Source organism: Octopus bimaculoides, chromosome 18, assembly GCF_001194135.2.
Source record: "Octopus bimaculoides isolate UCB-OBI-ISO-001 chromosome 18, ASM119413v2, whole genome shotgun sequence".
Taxonomy (NCBI): Eukaryota; Metazoa; Mollusca; class Cephalopoda; order Octopoda; family Octopodidae; genus Octopus; species Octopus bimaculoides.
This window is the reverse complement of record NC_068998.1, coordinates 19,488,569-19,510,251: the sequence shown is the minus strand read 5'-3', so window position 1 is coordinate 19,510,251 and position 21,683 is coordinate 19,488,569. Positions and strand designations below refer to the sequence as shown.

The following is a 21,683-nucleotide window of genomic DNA, read 5'->3' as shown; positions in this document are numbered from 1 at the left end:
TGTATGTATATATATATGTATGTATGTATATATATATATGTATGTATGTATATATATGTATGTATGTATATATATGTATGTATGTATGTATATATATGTATGTATGTATATATATGTATGTATGTATATATATATATGTATGTATGTATATATATGTATGTATGTATATATATGTATGTATGTATGTATGTATATATATGTATGTATGTGTATATATATATATATATGTATGTATGTATGTATATGTATGTATGTATGTATATATATATGTATGTATGTATATATATATATATATATAAATGTATGTATATATATAGAGACTGTTAAAATACATACCAGACTTATAAATAAAAATATCAAGGTCAATTTATCCAACAAAATGCTTGAAAGCTGTGTCCCAGCATTACTGCAGTCCAATGACTGAAACAAAAGATAAAGAGAAGCAGTATTGTCATTTGAAATAAATTTTGTTTCTGCATTTCAGTATGATGATATCCTGGAATTGCTGGAATCATTTGAACGAATGTCAATTTCTGCATTGTATCGCAAATATCGACCAGATGTTCCCCTCCAGTCTAGTTACTCCAGATGGTAAGTTCTCATAAATATTCCTTTCATGTTCTAAATCACCTTGAATTGACAATAATAAATGAAGGGCCATAAATGCTACATGGAAACAAGGTTTTTAGGTACTGGTGTGGCTGTGTGGTAAGAGGCTTGCTTCCCAGCCATGTGATTTGGGTTCAGTCCCATTCTGTGCCACCTTGTGAAAATGTCTTCTAGTATAGCTTTGAGTTGACCTAAGCCAAAATTTGGTAGACAGAAACTGATGGAAGCCCATTGTGGGTGGGTGTGTGTGTTTGGCTCCCACCACTGTTTGATAACCAGTGTTGGTTTGTTTATGTCCCCATAACCTAACAGTTCAGCAAAAGAAACCAGTAGTATAACTACTGGGGTAGATCTGTTCAGCTAAACCCTTCAAGGTAGTGTCCCAGCATGGCCACAGTCCAGTAACTGAAGCAAGTGAAAGGTATATGATAAAAGTTAAAAGACAAAGGGCCTCTTAAAATTAAATTGTGTTTTATAAACTGTCTTTTATAGTTGATAGGAGCCAATCGGGTAGGAATTGTTTCTTAAATCTATTATTCGGAACACTTACAAAAAGCAATTAAATTGATAATTAATGCAAATGTTACTAATGTTACTAATTGATAATTAATGCGAACAAAGTTGCTAATGTTGCCTGGAGAGCACTCGGGTAGCTGGGGCTGGGTCCACCCTGGGTAACACTTTTAAAGGGTCTACTGTAAGCAATATGTGTTTTTTGTGGGGTCCAGGGGCAGAAAACGGAAGGGCCGCCCTAGGTGGCACACACTCTAGCTACGCTAGTGCTGGAGAGTCTGCAACTGTATCCAGTGGTGAAAAGAAGACAGTTATCCTGACTGAAATTATCATACCTGTAAACAGGAAGTATACTGTATGATAGATTAGTGTTTTATTATCTTATGGTACTGAAATTATATAAGAAGAGAAGATTGTTATCATTCATTATATTATTATTTAGAACAGTCATAGCCAATCTACAGCCTATGGAACCTTCAATATTTTTTATAGTATTGACTACCAGATGATGAGCCATGTCTCATGAAGCCTGCTTCTTGCCTGATTTAAAATTTGACAATATTCTAAAGATTTTTCTCATAGTTATAACTGATAAAATTCATAAAGTAAAATTATGAGGTGATGATGTGGGGTTCTGAAATTTTGGGCAAGTCCTTTTGTGAATATATTTTTATTTTACAAATTTCACTATGTTTGCTTTGCTAACATCATTAGTTTCCTTAGACTATTTTTTATTAATTTTTTTTTTTAGTTTATTTTTCTTATGAAACCAATCAGTTGAACATAAACACTTGTTTTTACTATAATAAAAAGCATTAAGTTTTCTAACATGTTTGTAATGACAATAAATTTCAGCTAAGACCCCTAAGCCTGAAAGGGACATTTTGTTGTTGTTAATGTATATACTATATTTTCCAGCATACAAATTGACATAGTATACAGTATAATCATTGAAGGCATGTGGCTTAGTGGTTAATGTATTCTGCTCATGATTATAAAGTCATGAGTTCAATTCCTGGCAGTACATTGTGTCCTTGAGTAAGACACTTTATTTCATGTTGCTCCAGTCCACTCAGCTGGCAAAAATAATTTGTGCCTTTATTTCAAAGGACCAGATTTGTCACATCCTCTGTGGAGTGCTCAGCCAATTTCACAGTAATATGACAAGCAAGCTATTCTGTTGATCGGATCAAATGGAACCCTCATCATTGCAATCAATGGAGTGCCTGTTCAAAACATTCAAGCATCATCACTAGATTTCTCCTCCTGTATTCCACATGGAATTTTTGATTTTCCAAACTTCTCTTGGTGTATGAGTTGACCTGCCATTTTGGCTGTAAATTTTGGTCTGAAAAATTTCATTTGTATGCTAGAAAATATGGTGTCGTTGTTGTTGTGTGTTCTGAAGTGTTTATGATTGGTTTTGTGTCTGTTGACAGTTGGTCAAGTTGCAAGAAGTTTTGTTGGTTAAAATCTTTTGTTAGTTTCCATGATTTGATAAGGTGTATCTTTTTCTTATTCATTTTGCTTTGTAGTTCATCAACTTTTGCACCAATTTCTGTTAATAAAATCCCAGTTTACTATATATACTAGATGCAGGTATGGCTATGTGGTAAGAAGCTTGCTTCCCACCTTCATGGTTCCAGGTTCAGTCCCACTGCATGGTACCTTGAGCAAGTGTCTACTACTTGTGAGTGAATTATATAGACAGAAACTGAAAGGAGCCTATCATATATATATATATATATATGTGTGTGTGTGTGTGTGTGTGTGTGTATAGAATATATCTATATATGTGTGTGTGTGTGTATAGACTATATCTATATGTGTGTGTGTATATAGAATATATCTGTGTATGTGTGTGTATATAGAATATATCTGTGTGTGTGTGTGTGTATAGAATATATCTATATGTGTGCGTGTCTGTGTTTGTCTCCCCATCACTACTTGACAACCGGTGTTGGTGAATTTACATCCCTGTAATTTCGCAGTTCAACAAACAATATTGATAGAATAATATCCGGCTTAAAAAAAAAGTACAGGGGTTAATTCATTCAGCTAAAAATTCTTTAAGGCAGTGCCCCAGCATGACCACAATCTAATAACTGAAACAAGTAAAAGCTAAAAGATAAAAGATGCTGGCACATAATTTCCTTTTTTATATTCTTAAAGGTAACCAAAAATTGTTATGTGTCTAATGCAAATATATTATGGAAGAATTACCAAGTGTGTGATGATGCATATTAAATTTATTCTTTTTCTCACAAAATATATTTATAAAGTAGGGGTGCATCTTGTGTGAGAGTGCATCTTATTATACACTGGCAAATATAGTGAAAAAAAAAACTTTCTTTATTCTTACAGGTGGAAATATGCTTATGAATGCATTTTGGAGGAAACTGTTCGACGTCGAAGAAAGATGTTTTCCTGGGCTCACATAATAAATCACAGAACTATAATGAAACAATACAAGGAAGCTTACGTTAAGAAACTCTCTCAGAAATCAGTTGCATCAAGCGTTTCAAAAACTATTGCGGTTAGATATGTATTTTAATCAATAGCAAGTGTCTTATTTGGACATGATAACTAACATATAATAATGAAGAATTTATTTTGATAATTTTGTTATTATAGAACTAGTGTTTGGAACATAATTTAACCTGAAATTTTGATTGAAAATTTTGAAACAGAGTTTGTGCTGTAAGTTCAGGGGTAGTCTTTCCATTAGATATTACATTCACTATATAGGAAAGGAATAGTAGTTTCTCTGCATCTGTCTTCTAATGATTATCAACGTCATTGACAAAAAGGAATTTTGCTGTGATGTACATATTTGTTCTGAAATTGGATTGTGTATTTATAAAGAACAACAACCAGCAACAAATGATGGAGTTAGCCTTGATGGCCTCATGACCATCTTAATGCTCCTCTTGGCTTCCTTTTTAAGGTAATAGTTTACAGGCCGGTGGCACGTAAATAGCGCTATTTGAGTGTGACCGTTACCAACATCGCCTTCCTGTCACTTGTGCCAGTGGCACGTGAAAAGTCATTCGAGCGAGTTCGTTGCCAGTGCCGCTGGACTGGCTCCTGTGCAGGTGGCACGTAAAATGCACCATTTCAAGCGTGGCCGTTGCCAGTACCTCCTGACTGGCCTTTGTGCCGGTGGCATGTAAAAGCACCCACTACACTCTCGGAGTGGTTGGTGTTAGGAAGGGCATCCAGCTGTAGAAACTCTGCCAATTCAGATTGGAGCCTGGTGTAGCCATCTGGTTCACCAGTCCTCAGTCAAATCGTCCAACCCATGCTAGCATGGAAAGCGGACGTTAAACGATGATGATGATGTCCTCTCTGTTGCCAATCCTTTTAGTTGCCTCTTGTGATGAAAGGGTTCAGTGTACCAGTTCTAAAATCAGTATACACAAAATGATTCCTTATCTAAAGCTAGAATAGTATTTTATTATCTTATTGCTGTTTCTTTTCTCATTTTTAATAATCAGTTATTTACTAATTTCATTTCAGGAATCGGAAAAATATCTGGATATCTTTTGTATCCTTCTGATGAGACAACAAGCAGAAGTAGAGGTAGGTTTCACCCTTCTAACCTAGAAGTTTCTTTCTTTTAAACATAATCACAAGATTGTAAGGAATGCCAAAGAATAATGTAAGACACCTACATTGCCTAAAACATGGAAGGTTTAACCCTTTAGCATTTAAAGCAGCCATATTCAGCCGAAATATTCTACCTGTTCTATGATCAAACTGGCCAGATCTGGCCTCTCACACCAACCCTTCAATATCATTCTAAAAATTAAGTTATCCCTTCAAAATCTCAATGCCACAACATAATGCTGGATTAATATAAAACTGAGAATAAATAAGCATTACTTCTGACAGAATAATGTGAATGCTAAAGGGTTAAATAGCAGTTCAGTAGTTTCCTTGATGTAACCATAATGTGAAAAATTTAAGGTTTCTTTTCAAGTTACACCTTTTTTAAAGCCTGCAAGACGTCATTAACTGGAGAAAACTTTCTTTTAAAGGCTGCCAAACTAGAAGTTGTCAAAGCCAACCAGAAGAGTAAAGGGTGGTTTGGAGGCTGGTTTAGCTCTGAAACAAGAAGTCCAGAAAAGCAAGAGAGCAAAGGAATACGTAAGCTTTTATTTCATTTTTAATCCCTTTTCTTTTTTCAGTAGTATCTCAAGTATTATATGTCAAGTGTTGTATCACCCTGCAGATGTTGCTTTACATTTTGCAATAGAGCATTTAAACTTTTAATCATTCTCTAAATGAGAATTTGCTACTGATTTGAGTGAAGAGCTGACTGAGACCTTGCCTTCATTCACTAAACATGTAGGCTTCAGCCCTACAATAAGTAAACCTGAAAAATATATTTCATAAGAGCATCAAGGCAAATGTTGGAATAGAAGATTGTAAAAGTTAACAGAAGAAAACATGATCAAATGAATATATATCTATTTTCTATACATTAGAAAATAAAGGAAAGGTAGACATTTAATGAAGCTAATAGATTACAGCAGTTGTTCTCTTAATAATTGTCTGAATTTGTGAGTATTTTGGTCAATGGAACATTGGTCAGTGAACTACTAATATAAGACAAACCATATCATGTCCATCCATCCATCTTTTCTGCCCATTATTCTTGGAAGTGTCATGAGAGTAAAACCTTCAGGCACTTCCTCCATAGGGTCCTATCAGAAGCAACTGTCATTTCACTTTCCAGTTGGATTCCCAAGCATGACCAAGACTATGGATACTATCCAACCATCTCATTCTTAATCTTCCTCCCAGTTTTCCTCCCTTATTTTCTAGGGGAAAAAAAATTTGTTTCAACTTTATTGAACCTATGAGACAGATGAAGATTTTAAAATTCTTAAAAACATCTGTCACATAGGCTTAGGGCTTTAGATACATTGATGAACAACATCAAAACTATGTACAGTTCATGATTTCTTCAAAACAATTCTTGCCAGGAGCTTGCTTCTACTAAATGTCGTTTACCATAAAATTATTAATTTTTTCAAGTACCTTCATTCAGATATTATTCAGTTTGTTTTAATTAATCAATTGAAAACTGGGTTCCTTTCAGGAAGAGTAATCCTGAGCCAGCATGTAAATATTTGAATTTACACAGCCATCAACTTATAGAAAATAACATATGTAAAAATATTTAAATAGAAATAATACTGCTGGAATGATTTTCTTTAAGACTTAATCTTTTTGTTTTGTAAAATATTATTTTGAACAGTTTGGTGTATTTTTGTCAGGTTCTACATTTATTTAAATGTGTTCAAGCCGAAATTGAATGCACAAGCTTTCATTTCATGTAGTAGACCAGTGTTGCTCAAAAGAAATGAGTGAGGTGGGGGGAAATCAAGGGATTGGAAAGTGGATCAACAAATTGCTTTGTTTTTATAAAATTACTATGGATTTTGACTTTTTAAACTTTTCAAAGCATGGTGAACTAAGAAGAATTAAATGCATGCAGAGACTCTACTTAGTCCCCATATTAATAGTGATGGAGTGGACGTTGGATTGAAGATTCACTCATAAATTTCCTTTTGTTGAGGTGGAGTTGATATTTCTCAGTTTGAGAACCATTGCTTTAGAGCATGCTTTATTATATGGTATTAAAGCTTGGAATCATGTGCGAACTGGTTTGTGAATTCAGTCCCAGTTTGAACACATGTACAAAAACATAAAATTTATTAAGCCAATAGGATGGATTACAATGTGGTTGCTTGACCTGTTAGAAATAGCAACCAAATCTCACTCAAATCACTTCTTAAAAGGAAGAACCCTTTCAAGAATTTAGTCTAGATATACCAGAAACATGTGATGATCATGGCTCGATTGCTTTTGATCATGGGTTTGGCCAGTCAGGTCCAACTTAGAGTTAAACAACAACATAACAAATATGTGCCCTGTTGGCAAATGCAGACCAAACTGTTGAAAACTTGTTCAACAGCCAAAAATGTTAATCTATCAGTGCTATATTGATTTTAAAACATTTGGCAGAGATAACACTGATGTCTTTGACATGCTCTGTTCTTTGTAGAGGATCAGTTCTATGAATTGTACACACCTGAAGAAAAGGCCCGTCTCTATGATGCCATTGGTTATGAAGAAAATGTGAATGAAGGCATTTTCCCAAAGGAGGTAATGTTTTCAATTTATTGCATTAGCATTTGTTTTAGGGGGGAAAAGAAAAAAAAATGTATCTCCTGATCCAATTTTGTTAGCAATATTTTTGCTCTAACTCCTAATCTGCATTGGATGATCATGTATGTGTATGCTTGTATAGATGTATATACAGTTTGATGGACCTAATCAATGTTGATTAACATATCTGTTGCATCTATTGCAAGATAGCTTCACAAGCATTCAAGAATCAATACAGATTGATGATTAAAGAATAGTGCATGAAAGAAATTACATTTATTTGATGTAAATAATATCCAAATTTGCTAAACTCAGTTGGGTGTTTAAATGAAATGTTTAAAGAAGTCCATTCTTAAAAATACTATTTTGTTTTTAAATGAAAGTGTGTGTATGCATGTGCGTGTGTGTATGCATGTGCGTGTGTGTATGCATGTGCGTGTGTGTATGCATGTGCGTGTGTGTGTGTGTGTGTGAGAGAGAGAGAGAGAGAGAGAGAGAAAGAGAGCAATAACTAATGCAAAAAAAAAAGATTTGTTCAGAGCCACTTTGAATATTTCCATTAAAGTATCATTTCAATATTAAACTTCAGTATATTGCTGTCCAATTGGTCACCAAGTTGAACTGCCTAGCCGTTGTTATCAAAGATGATGACAAAAAGTAAGAAACCATTTTTTTCCCTTCAATCTTGTAATGCAATTTTGCTTGAAGATTTGTGATATGTTTTTCTCAATATCTTCAACTTATTTCAATGAAATTGATTTAAATGCCAATACAGAGTTGTCTACACTGTGCATTTAATATTATTGTAATTTTTTTTTTTCCTTTTTAACAGTCACTTTGATATTATGAAGCTGCAGCTGAATGAAGTGTTTTCATCTGTATCCCAGAGGCCATCTGCTAATGCCATTTTGTAAGTATTTTGTATTTTTTATTTTAATGTCCATTATTTAACTTGACTATTTATTTGTAGTAGTTTAGAAATAATTCTAGAATCATTCCTGAGAATGAAATTCAATTTAGATTTCGTTTGTAATCCAAACCAGACAACAGTATAACATAATATACCAAGCCTGGTATTCATGCCAGTCACTAAATATTTATAATCATCACATTGATAATTTAACAAATTGGTCTTCTAAAATGTTTATATTTTAATCTATATTTTTGAAATAGTTGATGATTTACATGAAATTATTTTATTTTCTAATAGTTAATTTAGAATTGGCTTTTTCATGTACTGTAAAAGGAGTGTTAAATATTTCATAAAACCTTCATTAGCTAATCATCATCCTTTTGCATCTATTTTCCATATTTGCATGGGTTTGTTAGGTCTTTTCCAGTACAATATTTTGTCACATATTATGGTCCCTTGTCAATTCCTTTGTGATATTATGACTCTTGAACGCAGCCTTCATCACTTCTTCTCATGTCATTCTTATCCTTCTTCTTCTGTGGGTGCCATCCACTCAGATCACTTGACACTTCATTACCAAACTGTAATTTCCATACACATAACATGTGTCCAGTGAAGGCATGTGGCATAGTGGTTAGAGTTTTTGGCTCTCAATCATATGGTTGTGAGTTCATTACTGGTGGCACATTGTATACTTGAACAAGGCCCTTTATTCCATGTTGCTCCAATCCACTCAGCTGGAAAAAATGGATAGTACCTGTATTTCAAAAGCCAGCATTGTCACTTTCTGTATCATGCTGAATCTTCCTGAGAACTAAGTTAAGGGTACACATGTCTGTGGAGCTCTTGGCCACTTGCATGTTGTGAAGATGTGTGGCTTAGTGGTTAGGGCTTTTGGCTCATGACCATAAGGTCATGAGTTCAATTCCTGGCAGTATGTTGTGTCCTTGAGCAAGATACTTCATTTCTACACTACTTTTCAATAACCCTTTCAGAATTGATTTTGAAATTACCATTTAGTTGCACATTCATCTCATTATAGCACTATACTGATATGTCTGTTCACCAAAACATTACATGAAATGACAGCAATGCATTAGGAATTTGACTAATTTGAGGAAAAGTTTTAGCTTCCTCCCTGGCAATTTGCCCCACTTTCTGTTGTACACATAACACTAATATATAGAGCTGTACAAAAGCAAGAGATTACAAAACTCCAAGTATGTTAATGCTAATGGAATATCACTCAGGATCAAAATAACTACATTGCGAGGCAATTTTTATTGTTAGCTTGAACTGTAGCTAGCAAACCTTATCATAGAGCAAGTAAAATTTGATTAGATATTTGTATTATATCAGTCATACTAAGATGGCGAGCAAACAGAATTGTTAGCACACTGGGAAAACTGCTTAGCAGTATTTCATCCATCTTTACATTCTGAGTTCAAATTCTGCTGAGATCGGCATTGCCTTTCATCCTTTCGGGGTCAATAAAATGAGTACAAGTTGAACACTGGGGTCAATGTGATCAACTAGGCCCCTTCCCCAAAATTGCTGGCCTTGTGCCAGAATTGAAACCATTATATTAGTCACACACTTACTGATAATTTAGTCTAACAGGCTGTTAATGTTTAATCTCTCTTTGACTTTTATTCTCAGAGTCAATACTTCTATGAAGCAATTGACAATATTTGGGTCACCACAAAACAAACTCGTCCCAAAAATGATGAACTCAAAGATGACTGAAGGTGATTCATCTCCTCTGTTGTCTGTCAAAATTGAAACCAATCCTCTTGACGGTAGCTGTGATACTAGAGTTAGTGTGAATGCTGAGCCTCTACAGATAATCTATGATGCTGTAAGTTATCTTTTAAATATTATTTGTTATTAGAAACTTAATTAATTATATGTTCATCTCTGTCTCTCTCTCACTCTCTCCTTCCTCTTTCTCTCTTTCCCCCTCCCCTCTTTCTCTTTCTCTCTCTCTCTCTCTCTCTCTCTGATATGTGCTTATTAGAACCACAAGAGAACATTAGAGGGACTAAGATAGTATACTGCCTTACTATAAATGCTGTACGATAACTAGAATCAGCTTTACCTTTTATATTTTGGTGTTGATAAAATAAATTGACAGTTTATTTAATGATTTTGATTCAATAAACTACAATATACTTCTCCAAAACAAAACAAGAAATAGTTGTTAGCATATTGAACTTGTACTGATTTATTGGTACATATTTTTTTCCTGGTGTTCGACGCATTTCACAATTCTGTGATGGTTGTTTTTTCAGTAAAGAAAACAAATAAGCAATCTAAAAAAACAAATCCCCAGTTCATCATATAAAGCCTTCAATAACATACAAAATCTAAAACTAAATCCACTGTAACTTTACCTCACTGAAGAAGACTGGCTAAGAAATTTCAAAATTTACAACACATCAGAACATCAGAGAGATGTTCGAAAGTAACACCACATTTTACATATTTTATCACCAAGATGGCAGGCACACAATTCAGTTCTTATAACATTCCACACATATGTGAAAAGTCTTACAAAGAAAGGACTGAGTAGTTTCTAAAGGTCAGAATAGAGGATTTTTGGTAAGTCTGTCCCAAATATTCTACTTGTTTTATGTTCAAACTGGCAAGATCTGGCCTCTCACACCTACCCTACAGTGTCATTCTGAAAATAAATAATAATCATCATCATTTAACATTCATTTTCCATGCTGGTATGGTAAGATGTTTTTACTGGAGCTGGTAAACCAGAGAGCTGCACCAGGTTCCAGTCTGTTTTGGCTTGGTTTCTATGATTGCATGCCATACCTACAGCCAACCACACCATAGAGTGTACTGGTTGACTTTTACATCTCATTGGCATGGGTACCTGTTACATATCACTGGCATGAGTACCTGTTGCATGTCACTGGCATGGGTACCTGTTACATATCACTGGCATGGGTACCTGTTACATATCATTGGCATGGGTACCTGTTACATATCACTGGCATGAGTACCTGTTGCATATCACTGGCATGGGTACCTGTTACATATCATTGGCATGGGTACCTGTTACATATCACTGGCATGAGTACCTGTTGCATGTCACTGGCATGGGTACCTTTTACGTGTCACCTGTACAGAAGCCTTTTATGTGTCACTGGCATATGTCACATCATTTAAATCTTGAAGCTATGAGATAAACTATGATTTATTCAAAAGAATATGAATATATAAGCATTACATTTGGCAGAGTAATCTGAATATTAAAGGGTTGACACAGACTTGATAACCAGTGTTGGTTTGTGTATATCCCCATGACTCAGTAGTTCAGCAAAAGAGACCAATAGAATAAGTACCAGACTTTAAAAGATAAGTATTCAGGTTGATTTGTTTGACTAAACCCTTCAAGGCAGTGCCCCAGCATGACCACAACCCAATGACTAAAATGAGTAAAACAGAAAAGACAGATTAAAAAATGGCACTTGAAAAAGAAGAATCAGAATATATTGATTAAGATGTAATTTTATTTTTGGAAAAAAATGATCAGGATACTAAAGAAATGATTCACCTTCCTAAAACAATAAACATGTTAAAAAAGTTATTTGTTTGATAACAATGTTCTGCTAGATAAATCTTTCCCTCTGTCTATTTATGTCTTCCTCTTTTACTAAATTTATTTACTCTATACTATCCTTCTTTAAATTCAGTCAGACCTCTTTCTTCCTTCACACTCTTGCCACCTACTCAACTTCATATCTTGTACTAAATCTTTGAGAAATTTCGCTCTAAGGAAGGAAGATTCAACAAATTTCTTCCCTCTTTCACCACTAATTGACAACAATTCAAACTGTTGTTGAATAGTATTAATAATATTTAATCTTATACAGTTCTCTCTGTAACGTCATTCTATGCGGGTCTGTGTGTGTGTGTGTATATATATATATATATATGACAATGGTTACTACTCTGTCTTTGATTTGTAAATTAAGAAATAATTATTTTAACTATATAACTATATACTTTTTTCTTTCTCTTTGGAACCAGATATTTGTATCTATTAAAAGTGAAATATATTTTGAAATCATTTTCAATAATGTATTGTTTTTGTCATTTTCTTATTTAAAACAGAACATTGTTATTATTTTTTCTAGGTAACTGTCAATGCCTTGGCTGTATTTTTCAAACCACCCGAATCAGTCTATTTGAAACAGTTAGTGTGAATTACTTACTTTCATTAAATTTTTTTGTGTGATAAAAAAATCACACAGTAAGTAGAAAATGTCTCAATTATTCAGATTTTTAAAAAGAAATTAAGAGATTTATTAAATATTTTAGCCACAGTAAGTACAGATGAATAAAATGACTTTGGCAGATCTATTGTTTCTGGAGTAGTGAAGATGGATATTTGGTAAAAATGTTGAATATGTGCAAAAAAAGAAGTTAGTAGCAGCAGTGAGCACATGTGTTGGTGAGCTGATTGTGTGAGTTTGTGCATTTGTATCTATTGAGGGGTGTAGGTGTGGAAGAAGTAGCAAAGAAATTAGAGAAAAAAATAAATAGTTGTTGATACCAAAAGGAGAGAATGCTCCCAGTTGGAAAATCAGTTTGTGTTCATGGAGTAGCATGTGGGAAAGGGACCATGGTGCAGGAATAAACCAAAGGCAGAAAGGTGATGATGGGAGTGGCCTATAGAAGTTAAAATGTGTGCGATGAGTTTACAAGGGCCCAAGGTTTTAGGACGTTATCAAGGAGGTGTTCTCTGAATTAGTCTTCCATATGATAAATTTAACCTATAAGGGGAGTAACTTAAATAACTCAAGTAAATCAAAATCTTTGTATTAATGAGAAATATTTTCCGCTTTGTCGATTGCAAAAGGACCTCATAACTTTTCTTTTCTTTTTTTATTTCACAGGTTGTCACAAGCAGCAATGGCTAAATTTAATGAGGTGAAACAGCTATCTACCACTGGACTAAAACATGCAATTGAGCAACACAAATTCACTGACATTTGTGTTTATTTGAAGTCTTCTTATGTAATCGTTCCTGAAAGTGGCTTCAATCGAAAGTAATTATCTATTCCTTCTTTTATAATTATGCAATTTATTTTTGAAACATATGTAAGAACAACATAAATTTGACTCGAAAGAGCTTTTGTTTTATAGTATCAGTGATCTGTGGATGTGGTGTACAATGTGCTGTTTTTTTGTTCTCTGTAGTTTGTGAAGAAATTCAAGCTCACAGGACTGGTGTAGTCAATGATGGATTTAATATATTGTTTGTTGACATTTTCTGTTGGTCAAATGCACAAGTTGAAAGTGTGTTAGTATGTTGCTTTTGCTCCTGTGTGGTCTGAATGCTGAGGTGAATGAGGAGAGCGGTAACAATGACAACCTTGCAGAATCATTAGCATGCTGGGCAAAATGCTTAGCAACATTTCCTCTGGCTTTACTTTCTGAGTTCAAATTCCGCCAAGGTTGACTTTAGCTTTCATCCTTTCGGGGTCAATAAAATAAGTACCACTTATGTACAGGGGTTGATGTAATTGATTTACCCCTTCCCCCAAACTTGCTGGCCTTGTGCCAAAATTTGAAGCCATTATTATTATTATTATTAATTATTATTATTGTGGCAAGCTGGCAGAATCATTAACACAATGGACAAAATATTTAGTAGCATTTCTTCTGTCTTTATATTCTGAGTTCAAATGCCACCTTTGCCTTTCATCCTTTTGGGATCAATGAAATAAGTACCAGTTGAACACTGGCATTGATGTAATCAATTATTCTTCTTCTCCCAATTTTCAGGCCTTGTGCCTACACTTGAAAGTTTTTATCATAATTATTATTATTATTATTATTATTATTATTATTATTATTATTATTATTATTATTATTATTAAGTCGGTGAGCTAGCAGAATCGTTAGTACATCAAGAAAAATGTTTTGCGGCATTTCGTCCATCTTTACATTCTGAGTTCAAATTCCACCAAGGTCGACTTTGCTTGTCATCCTTCCAGGGTCAATAAAATAAGTACCAGTTGAACACTGGGGTTGATATAATTTATTCATCCCCTTCCCCAAAATTGCTGCCTTTGTGGAAAAATTTGAAACCATTATTATTATTATTATTATTATTATCATTAAAATAATGTACTGATATGTTTTGCATCTTTTCATCAGCACTGTTTTGTATCTAGGGCCAGGTTTCTTAATTTTTTATGGCTTAGCCCACTTAGTTATAAATAGGTACCATAGAGGTATATTTCATGGCTATGTGCATGGTATAATTGACAAGTGTTTCATTACCTTACAATGAGTGCTCTCTTCAAATTTTCTTATGATCAAAGTCTGTGATAGTGTCCCAAAGAGAGAAATGCTTTCCAAAGCACTTAGTACCTTGAAAACTGAGATAATCTTCAATAAATCTTTGATACATCCCAGCAAGTGGAGTGGATAAAAAGTGAAATATCTGTTTATTATTTATTTTTTCAGTTAAAAGAAAAATGCATAATGAGTACAGTTTCAACTCCCTAATGTAATCTCCTTTTTTCATCTAGAAATGCTCGTCGACTTATCCTAGACCTTGGTAACTTGAAAGTAAACAGTGAAAAAAACACCTCAGATATCAGTGTATCACAGGTAATTATTATATATTTCACAGCATTGCACAGTTTGCACAAACAAACCACTAATTTGTGTGTAATATTATATTTGAAATACTTTCACGCAGGTCTAATACAATATTCCATAATATTTAAAACAGCAAGCAAGTAGACAGAAATTGTAATAATGTGCTAAATTACCCTTAAAGTAATTAGTTTTTAGCTTTTACAGTTTGAATTCAAAGCTTGTTGCCTTGAATAAATCACCTCAAGAATGATTAAAAAGCAGATAAATATCAGTAATGCACTGGGTTTAATCAGTTCTCTTGCAAAAATATTTGGTCTTATACTTATCAAAAGGGGATCAATATTTAGTGTGGTTTAACAGCTGTGTATATATTTTATATTCAGCACATAGTTATCACATGATTATTATTAATCACATGTCACTTAATTTCATCTTACTCTATTATATAGTCCTTGTGTTGTGTGTGTGTGTGTGTGTGTGTGTGTGTTCATTCAAATTATGAATAACTTCAAATAATTAGGTCTATTAATCATGTGCTTAACTTGTCTTCTGTGACCACTCACAAATATTCTATATCAACGCTGTCATAGCTACAGTATATTTTGAATTTGCTCATAATATAGCTTTTGATTTGTAAAGAAGTTGTTTGCTAAAGCTGTAACTGTTTACATTGGCAGGTCAACTGTATACAAATTGGGATCAAAAGGCTCTCAGACTAGTTATGTTTTACAAAAAATAACTTATTTACCTAAGTTCTAATATTATCTCTTTCGAAATAGTCTCCTTGCACAGCAATACACCAGTCCCAGCATTTCTGCTACTTTTGGAATCTGGCCTGGAAGTTGTTTTCCTTAGGCATTCGAGGACCTTTTGTGATTCTTGACAATGGTGTTAAATCAGCAACCTTTGAGCTGCATTTTCATCTTGAGGAAGAGATGGAAGTCCGCAGGTGCTAAACCTGGTGAATAGGACAGGTGCAGAGGCGATACTATGTTGCTTTTGGTGAGAAACTCACAACTGAGGAGAACTCAGTGACAAGGTGCATTGCTATCACGGAGAATCCAATTTTTCGTGCTCCACAGATCTGGTTACTTTTGATGAATGTTCTCCTTCAAATGCTTCAAAATATCGCAGTAGAACTCTTGATTGATGGTCTGGTCCTGGAGGATGAATTCTCAATGCACAATACCACATTTCCAGAGATGATGCTCATGTCAGATCTTCCAGATTGCTCATCATCTTCCAGGGACATTCTTCCACTTTTGAAATGCCTGTGCCACTCAAAACATTGCATATGACCCATTTCCTCATCACCATAGGCTTACCAAAGCATGCTCGATGTCCCTGTAGCAGATTTCCCAAGTTCAACGCTAAATTTCACATTGGCTCTTTGTTCCTGTCCATGACAAAATCGCAGACTACAGCATACACATGATTACAAAAGCACAAATTTCACAACTTGCAAAGTAAACACAGCAACGATGTCACTTGGCACACTGCCTTATAAAGACACTGTTAACTTTCACTATGCATGCAACCATGTGCTGCCATCTGTTGGTGCTCTACATAGCTAGTCCGGAAACTTTTTGATACCACTTAGTAGTTTTTACAAAAAGTTAGCTAAGAGAAATGACTCAAGTGGACCATTGGCATGAATTTAGATAATTCAGGTTGGTGATGATGTACTGGATGATATATGCCAAAAACAATATCCTCAGTGAACTGAAATTTACCTCTTAGCTGGAGAAAGAAAACAAAAACCTAGTTTAGGGACTGTCAAAGAAAAAGGAAAATACTTTTTTTAAAAATTTTTTAATTAATTTCACCCAAAATTTAATTTTCATGTTTAGTGGGGGGGATCTCTTTGTTGGCAGATAAGGAAAATAGCTTATGCAGATGCATAGACATTTTTTGGCTATCTTACTCATGTGATCTAAGAACAGATTGAATAAAGGAACACCCAGGAGGCAAGACCTCTAAATCCTCAATTCTTTTTTTCTTTTTGCCTAGAATAATATCTAAGCTTCTTAAAACTTTTTTTTATATTTTCTAGTCAACAGTTGAAGAATTGCTCCAGTCAGCCTACGACAAGTTCAATATTCAACTTGACAATATTCAAATGTTACTTGTTAAGCCAGGTAAAACTTTTACATTATATTCAGTATTGCCAGCCTTCATTTTTGTTTTTAGTCTATATACATATATGAAGTATAGCAGCATGTAAAATTTACTATCTAAAGCCAAATTTCTCCGTGTATTTTGAATACAATTAATTTTCATCACTAAAAAACAGTACACACACACACACACACACACACACACACACACACACACACACACACACACACAAGGTGTATTTAAAAAGTATCCAACTTTACTTTTCCTGCCAAGACCAATGGTGCATGAGTAAAACCCTTGCACATGCAGGAAAATTTTTGCACTGGTAGGCCATGTCAGTTCCTGGCTGTTATGCCTAGAGTACTAGTGCAGTGTGCACTCGGCAGATTTTTGTTTTCACCGAACATACTGAGCAGAGATATTGCTACAAGTTTTACCAAAAGCTTGGTGATACTCAAGCTCAAACCATCCAGAACACTCAGCAAGCTTTTGGCGATGATGCCAGGGACAAAACTCAAGTCAAGAATTAGTACAACTGCTCCAAACAGAGCTATACCTAATGGGGAACAAGGTACACTCAAGTAGGCTTCCGCAAGCTGAAACGAGGAGCTGATTGAGAAGGTTTGGCAAATAGTCATGGAAGACCATCATGTAACAATCCAGGAAGTTACTCATGAAGTGGAGATAAGCACAGGATCCATTTTAACAGAGTATATGTGCATGCAAAGAATGTGAGTAAAATTTGTCCCCAAAGTGGGGAAGCAAACTCCACATGGAAATCACTCAAGACATGCTGGACTATACAAACCATGACACAGACTTTGTGAAGACTATCATCACTGGTCATGAAACATGAATTTATGGTCTCTGCTCGATGCAGTCAGTCATGTTGCATGAAAATGAAAATTCAATAAGCACACATTGCATGTCTGTACTCTCAGCATATCAGCTGGGAACTGATGCAGCTTACTGGCACAAAAATTTTCATGGATGTGCATTCAAATACTAAGGCCATTATTATCAACTCTTTCCACTCCAAAAATGTGTGGCCTTATGCTTATGTTTGCAATTATTTCTTTTAATTATCATTATAAAAATAAACTGTTATTTATTTTCTCTATTTTGTTGTATCATAAAGGAGAGGATTGGCAATCTGCCAGAAAAGAAGGAAAATCAAAAATGCACATCTTGGAACCTATTTCTATCAACTTGCTATTTCAAAAATGCATGTTTGATAATCAAGTACAACTTGCTAAGTAAGTGAAGACATTTTCTTTATTCTAATTAACCTTTTTATCTATTTATTTATTGAAATAAAAATTAAAGGTGTTTTATTTTTATGGTTGTCTCCCCTGATCAGTTTTGCATCACTCTGGGAAAGGAATATGGAACATTGTCTCTTCTAAAAGGAGAGATGTCACCAAAGCGTTTGAATACTTTCCAAATGTTGTATGATCAACAGATCTTGGGAACTTTTCCTGATATGCTTCTAATGAAAGGTAGACAGATTGTGACAGATTTTGATTAACATTCTCAAAATTCTTTGTCTTGCAAGTTACTTGGTACCCTTGTTGGTGCTGGTACTGTGTAAAAAGCATCCAGTGCACACTGTAAAGTGGTTGGCGTTTGGAAGGGCATCCAACTGTAAAAATCGTGCCAAAACTGACTTTGCCTGTGCTAGTGCCACGTAAAAAGCACTGAGTCCACTTTGCAGAGTGGTTGATGCTAGGAAGGGTATCCAGCTGTAAAAACCCTGCCAAAACAGACACAGAGCCTAGGGTAGTCTTCTACCTGGCCAGCTCCTGTCAACCGTTTTACCCATGCATGCATGGAAGATGGACGTTAAATGATGATTCTCTACCTTTATGTTCCTGTTTTTGGAAGCTGGTGCTATACTTGCAGAGTAGTTGTTCCTCTGAAGGGTTTTCTTTATTTTGATCATCACTTTTTTAGTGTATGTTGGAGAAGCACTTATGAGTTATGCTTGATGCTGTAAGCCACAGGTGATCCCTTAATGCTGTATGGATGGTGGGAATCAAAATTCAAGTATTGTCTGGTAAATGTGAACTTGTGATATACAGACATCATGAGTCCACACTCTGAATGTGTTATCAGCACATTCAAAAAGGCCAATTTATCTATCGTCCTTTTCCTTTTCAGTTGTGAACTGTATTGAAAGTCTTGTTGCGTATCTATAGCTCAGTAACAATTCTTCTTTTAGAGAAGGAATTTCTTGTGCAATTTTCTGATTATCTTTGATGGTTTTTTTTTGGTTTTTGTTTTTGGTTTTTTTTTTTGGTGGAAGATAGCATATATGTTTGAATTCCCCCATCCCCAAAAAATCTTCCTATAATGTAATTACAATCTTGGAATAAGTTCGAGTATTACAGCAAGCTGAAGCAAAATCTTCATTCCCCTTTCCAGTTTTATGAATAAATGACTAATTATTCATATCTATTTGATTAGAATGAAAGCCTTTGGAGAGCTGCCATTACTGAGTCTGAGTATCTCTGACCACAAACTACAAGCAATTCTTCAACTCCTTCAGAGTATTCCTTTTCCTGAATCTGAACCTCCACCTCCAGAAGAAGACATTTTTAAGGTGAGTAATATGGTGAGGAAAAAATACACAGTGATGGAAATGATTATAAACGACGACTACTGCCTACAACAGCTTACTTTTAAATTCCTTCTTCAGTGACTACCTCCAATATGGCTGCCATAACATTAGATACCCTAGTGACTATGAACCAATGAAAGAGCTTCTGTGCAGTCATTTGACTTGTCAGAAATAGCAGCCAAATCACACCCTGTTGTCTTGAAAAACATACAATATAATAGTCCTAGATGCAATACATTTGAATGAAGAAATATATAGGCAGGTTTGAAATGTCTGAGTATAAGCCTGCACAATCAGAGCCAACCTGAGACTAGAAAATAACAGTTCCTTGTGTTACATAGATGTTCTTACACTAAAAGACTTTACCAAAAAAGGAGAGGTCACACTCTGAAGACCAGAGAACTTAGTAGAATTGATGCAATGATTTAAATCCATATTAAAAAAAGGAAATGAAAAAGATTGGGTTTTGTTGACTTTTATTCTTATAAACAATTGCTTTATCTCTAGCTTTATTTTACTGAAAACAGAATAAAACTGAATTGAATAGATACTCTTTGTCAGTTTAGAAAATAAATTATTGAATTGTTATAAATTTTCAAAATTATACAAAAACGATAGATTAGCAGTATATTGTTATTATTTTACATCTATTTTTACATATTAGTGTGGGTTTGTTCCAGTTCAGTACTTTGCCACTTGTTGCAGTTATTGATTCCTTCATCTGATGCAGGAAACAACAAGAAAAACTGCCATTCTTTGCCATATTTTTCAATGTGTGTATGTGTGTGTATTTCATTTTTTTCTTTTTTTTTTACATGAATGATATTAAATGTTACAACTAGAAATCACAATGAAATAATGTACCTTCTTTCTAATGACTACAGTTAGTGACTAAAGGTATTAAAACAATTTTTTGTGTTTTTCTCCATTTTCAGGGCCCCAGTCAACTACCATCTGCAAGTGCAAACATTTCGACAGCAACTTTACAAGTGAGTTATATGGATTTATATTTCTTATTCTCAGTAATATTCTTGAGTTTTGAAATTTAAAATAGAATTCTTAAAGCCTAAAATTGATATTGGATATTAGAAGCTTTATGGAGTGAAAAATTATCATTTAAAAGACTGTAATATATGATATATTTATTGTACTGAAGGATCTTACTATAAACTCATATGTACAATATTAGTTTCAAATTTTGACTGAAGGCCAGCAATTTCAGGGGAGGGGGCAAGGTGATTATATCAACCCCAGTGTTTAACTGGTACTTATTTCACCAACCCCAAAAGGATGATAGGCAAAGTTGACCTCAGTGGAATTTGAAGTCCATGTGTACAGTATTAAAACTTGCATTTTAAACATTAGTATCCTATATGATATTGAAAGAAAAGAATTTTTTTTTCACTTTATTTTCCCTTCATCATTTTAACTATACTAGGAGCTTAGTTTTTGGGAATTCTGTATATATGAGTAAGGGCTGAGCTTATGTTTTTACTGTTGGAGAAACCAGTTTTTACTGTTGGATGTCCTTACTACTGTCATATTTATGAAATGTAACTTGGTAAGCTTTGCCTACAAACATCTTAACGGTTGTAGCAGAGTTTGAGCTTGTAACCTGGTTCCATTGGAACAGCACTTACAGTGTGGATCCATCTTCTAAAGGGAAAGCAAACTACTCTACCAAACTTGCCCAAGGCACAGTCTTTATAACCAAGTTCTCCCTCAGCAGTTTTAAATCGTTATTCAATTCAAATTGAAGACTTTCTGCTAATTCAACTTGAATTGTAACAGAATTTCTATTGCAACAACCACAACAGCTTGTAGCTGGTTGTTCACAATAAATATTGAAGAAGATATTGTCAATAGATTGACTTATTTCTTTAACCCTTTAGCATTTAAACCAGTCATATCATCATCATCATCATTCAACATCTGCTTTCCGTGCTAGTATGGGTTGGGATAGTTTGACAGGAGCTGGCTAGGCAGAAGACTGCACCAGGCTTCAGTGTCTGTTTTGGCTGGATGTGGACTGAGTGCTTTTTATGTGGCACCAGCACAGGTGAGGTCAGTTTTGGCATGGTTTTTACAGCTGGATAC

The 21,683-nt window shown here is 34.5% G+C and overlaps 1 protein-coding gene across 1 annotated transcript in view; it reads left to right on the top strand.

The window, feature by feature from the left end:
• LOC106874512 (intermembrane lipid transfer protein VPS13A) overlaps positions 1-21,683 on the top strand; it is a 264,016-nt gene that overhangs the window by 130,294 nt on the left and 112,039 nt on the right. Inside the window, exons 11-25 of the mRNA XM_052974544.1 lie at positions 485-591; positions 3,487-3,658; positions 4,642-4,704; positions 5,163-5,271; positions 7,199-7,299; positions 7,892-7,959; positions 8,135-8,212; positions 9,875-10,073; positions 12,370-12,428; positions 13,132-13,284; positions 14,776-14,857; positions 16,902-16,986; positions 18,105-18,222; positions 19,433-19,568; positions 20,522-20,575. Coding sequence (XP_052830504.1) covers positions 485-591; positions 3,487-3,658; positions 4,642-4,704; positions 5,163-5,271; positions 7,199-7,299; positions 7,892-7,959; positions 8,135-8,212; positions 9,875-10,073; positions 12,370-12,428; positions 13,132-13,284; positions 14,776-14,857; positions 16,902-16,986; positions 18,105-18,222; positions 19,433-19,568; positions 20,522-20,575 — 1,584 coding nt within the window. The remainder of the gene's footprint in view (positions 1-484; positions 592-3,486; positions 3,659-4,641; positions 4,705-5,162; positions 5,272-7,198; positions 7,300-7,891; positions 7,960-8,134; positions 8,213-9,874; positions 10,074-12,369; positions 12,429-13,131; positions 13,285-14,775; positions 14,858-16,901; positions 16,987-18,104; positions 18,223-19,432; positions 19,569-20,521; positions 20,576-21,683) is intronic.